The sequence below is a fragment of the Pholcus phalangioides genome, unplaced genomic scaffold, assembly GCF_987345545.1.
Source record: "Pholcus phalangioides strain wild (caught in Gottingen) unplaced genomic scaffold, Ppha-v1.0 ptg000010l_1, whole genome shotgun sequence".
In the NCBI taxonomy this organism is placed as follows: domain Eukaryota; kingdom Metazoa; phylum Arthropoda; class Arachnida; order Araneae; family Pholcidae; genus Pholcus; species Pholcus phalangioides.
This window is the reverse complement of record NW_028301603.1, coordinates 27,512,963-27,517,185: the sequence shown is the minus strand read 5'-3', so window position 1 is coordinate 27,517,185 and position 4,223 is coordinate 27,512,963. Positions and strand designations below refer to the sequence as shown.

The 4,223-nt window shown below is 44.2% G+C and overlaps 1 protein-coding gene across 1 annotated transcript; it reads left to right on the top strand.

Annotated features, from left to right (window-relative positions):
* The first annotated feature begins 1,357 nt into the window (after positions 1-1,357).
* YME1L (ATP-dependent zinc metalloprotease YME1L) lies at positions 1,358-3,807 on the top strand. Its single transcript, XM_089237981.1, has one exon. The coding sequence runs from the start codon at positions 1,553-1,555 to the stop codon at positions 3,752-3,754; it is 2,202 nt and encodes a 733-aa protein (XP_089094107.1). The 5' UTR covers positions 1,358-1,552; the 3' UTR covers positions 3,755-3,807.
* Positions 3,808-4,223: the final 416 nt, after the last annotated feature.

Sequence of the window (4,223 nt, the reverse complement as noted above, 5' to 3'; positions counted from 1 at the left end):
GGGGGTCAGAGTTTTGCTGACTTTCGCTGACAAGGGAGAGGGGGTCAAAAATCTCTAAAAATTTGCTGACGCAATACTCGAACGGCCCCAAACTGTACGTGTGTGTTGCGAACCTAACATGAAGTTTGTTTCTGTGTGATGCTTGCTATAGTACTGCCATCAATTTTTCAAACTATGGTTGAAGTGTACTGGTTGAATAATTGTATCGTTATGGGCCTGCTGCTTTCTGTGGCGGGACTTTTTAACGGTCAGCTCGGATTCACGCCCCGAACTTGAGAACAACAGAAAACCAACATAATCTGATATCTCACCACTGTGTGGTGACGATGGCGTTCGTACATTCACATTCTGACATTTACCCATTCGTCAGAGGTTCCGTAAAAGAATATGGATGAGGTGCATGTGCGATGAGGGCTGGCGCCAGGCATGAGGTGACGAGGCAGCCGCATAGGGAGGCATGTTTACAGAGGCAGAATTTTTACGCCAGATTCGTTGTGACACTCTCGCAGATCATCGAAATAATTTTGAGTATTAAATTCGTATCTCAAGGGTAGCAAAATATTATTCGCCTCAGGCGGTACAATTTGCAGAACCGATCCTGTGTGTGGTTTAGTGGTGGATCATGGCCCCACATCCTGCAGTAGTGGCCCCCTAGAACAGGTTAAAACGGGCTCCTCTATGGTGAATTTATAATGCGGAAAAAATGGTTAAGACTCGTCCTGAGCCCGGTCAGCCCCACCCTTTGGTAGAGCTATAGTCCTAGCCAGAACCACAAACAGACGCTTCGTCAACTGGGGCAAGCACGCATTTTTGTGACCCCTTATAATGTTGAAAGATAGGACCACTACTTTACCAACACTGGCCATGTCGCTTTATTGCCATTAATGAGTTTTGTTGGAAATGAAAGCACCGATGGTCACCTAAAGCTCGTTTGGAAAATATTTTATTTATATTTGCCCCTGATCTTAGTTGTGTAACATTACGTTCATGCATTGGGACAAGGGCGTAGCCAGGGGGGGGGACTTGGGGGTCTGGTCCCCCCCCGAAATGTGAGAAAATGACCGAAAAAAGGGAAAAAGATGGCCAAATCCATTGTTCTGTCACTTTGGTCCCCCCCCCCGAACGAAATTTCTGGCTACGCCCCTGCATTGGGATACGCCCTAACCCCCCCCCCCCCTGGAGAAAATTCTGGGTACGCCTATGCGTTTATGAAACTAAATGATCGGTCAGCCGAATTTTCATGCATTCTAACCCCATATCTTCATAGTTTATCGCAATCTTATAAAGATGGCGCTACAAACCTAGTCTTGAAATTGAAAGTGGGCGTCTAGATCAAAGACACTACAACTGACCTAGCTTTTGTGATCAACGGAAATGTTTTTTTTCTCTCCATCAATTAGGTTAATATTTTCACAAGGTAAATATTAGTCATTTACCATCGTATCCTTTAAAGAACATGTAAGTGACCAATTAAAACAGTATCAAGCATTTTTTAAAACATAAAAATCCTGAAAAATCAGTATTTTAGTAAATATTATAATTAGATCGCGAAATGTTTCAATTTTGTAGCTCACCGGTAAGCATATTGTCCACTCAGTTTTACACTCCCCTCAAGAATGCCGTGTCCATACTCACGGGTTACACCAGCAAAGTTTCGGTTCGTTGGCGGCGAGATAACCACAAATCTCGCCAAGAATCCGACCTGACGTTGTGCTGTGAGTCCAGTTTGATGGAGACTGTGAGGAATCTGGAATCCCTGGAGCTGTTTTCTTCCAGTTGTTCACTCAACAGTTTCAACATTTGTGACCCAGCAATATCACAGAGCCTTCGCCCCATCTCCCAAGCGTCATCTTGGTCCTTCTTCGAGAACAAACACGGTTTCCCTAAATCGCTGCTGTTCGCAGATGCTGGAAGCTTCGACTCATCTGCCGTTATCGTGCTGGAAAATTTCAGATTGGATCACCGTAGAAATTTCAAGACGAGGAGTTTCAAAAAAGTTACCGGTCTGAGGTCGAACGTCGAAGCTGCAAGTGCTACGCCATCCCATCAAAGCTTCGCTGAGAAACTGTTCACCTTGAGAGGCTGGAAGAAAAAAGAGAAGGCAAAGTCACAAACCGATGCCGAAAACTCTGATAAGCTGAAGAGTTTGTTATCAGATGAGAACTTGTCAACGGACGAGCAGCAGCGGTTGAGGATCGCTTTTGCGGAAGGTTACACTGCGGCGGATACAAAGCAAAAGACTAGCACAAAACTGAACGTTTTTAATATCTTCCGCGACGTCCTGGGGATAATACTCATACTATACATTTTATCGTCTGTGATGAGCGGTTCTTTCAGACGTGTGTTCATGGGGACAGCGAACGAAGTTTTCCCAGAGGAAATCGATGTCACCTTCGAAGACGTGAAAGGCGTTGATGAAGCGAAACAAGAATTGCAAGAAATCGTGGAATTTCTGAGAAATCCAGAAAAGTTTTCGGCTCTTGGAGGAAAACTACCAAAAGGTGTTCTTCTCGTTGGACCACCTGGGACAGGTAAAACATTGTTGGCAAGGGCTGTTGCTGGTGAAGCAGATGTACCGTTTTTCCATGCTGCGGGACCAGAGTTTGATGAGATACTTGTCGGGCAAGGAGCTAGGAGGGTGCGGGATCTTTTCAGTAGAGCTAAAGCACGTGCGCCTTGTGTGATTTTCATTGACGAGATCGATTCCGTGGGTGCAAAGCGTAGCAATTCTCTCCTTCACCCATATGCCAATCAGACGATAAATCAGCTCTTGACAGAAATGGATGGTTTCCGTCAGAACGAAGGGGTTATCGTGTTAGGAGCTACGAACCGGAGAGATGATCTTGATAAGGCATTGTTGAGACCCGGCCGGTTCGATGTGGAGATCACAGTACCCGTTCCAGATCTCAGGGGCCGCATAGAGATATTACAGCTTTACCTCGGGAAAGTTAAATGTGCAAAAGATGTCAATATCGATGTTCTTGCTCGTGGTACGACTGGTTTCACTGGCGCTGACATTGAAAATATGGTTAATCAGGCTGCTTTGCGTGCTGCTATTGACAATGCAGCAGCAGTCACCCTCGCTTATTTAGAAAGCGCCCGGGATAAAGTCCTGATGGGTCCCGAGCGCAGATCCCGCATACCTGATGAAGATGCCAACATCATCATCGCTTATCATGAAGGTGGTCATGCTTTAGTCGCCCATTACACAAAAGATTCGCATCCGCTGCACAAAGTCACCATAATTCCTAGGGGTCCATCGCTTGGCCACACCGCCTATATACCGGAGAAAGAACACTACCATGTCACAAAATCTCAGATGCTTGCTCAGATGGATACTTTGATGGGAGGCAGGGCCGCCGAAGAACTGATTTTTGGTTCTGATAAGATCACGTCGGGAGCGTCCAGTGACTTGAAACAGGCCACGAATATCGCAATGCATATGGTTAAGGAGTGGGGCATGTCCGAGAAAGTTGGCATAAGAACATTCAACGAAGAAAAGAACTCTCTTGTTATCGTCAGTGATTTGTCCTCCACAACTTCCGAAGCTATTGATTCGGAAGTGAAAAGGATTCTGTCCGAGTCTTACGATCGAGCGAAAAGTATTCTGCGAACTCACGGCAAAGAGCATAAACTTATAGCCGAAGCACTGTTGAAATATGAAACTTTAGACGCTGAAGATGTCAAAGCAATTATAAGCGGAAACGAATCTTACATTGCTTTTAAGAAATCTGAAAGTCCACTGCGGAATTAGATCTTAGATTTCCTTAGTTTCATAATGTGTATTAAATTTTAGTTCCAAGCTAATGGTATTTGGTCCTGTAGTTTTTTTATTGACATTTTATGTTTCACATGGTGCATGATCTCTGCAGCAGGAACGCAAACGAATTTGCATGCTTAAACTGTTTAGGCCAAATGACATCTTGATTAAAATCAATTATAAAGAGGTACTTATGCAAGGTTTGAGTGTAATGTGTCAGTGAAAGTTCCAGAGATTTATCTGTACGTTATATCGGAGGATCAATATGCTCATGATTCGGTTCTAGTGATGCTGTCTGTGTATAACGATGCCTTATATTAATTGCTTGAGTGAAATTATGTAACAGTACCATCTATGGTAATAATTTTGAACGAGCTAGGGCTTGACAAATCAAAATAACTTGCTATATTCCTTTTGCATCAGACAGCATATTAGAAAATAATAAGGCAGGCATGCTGGCCCT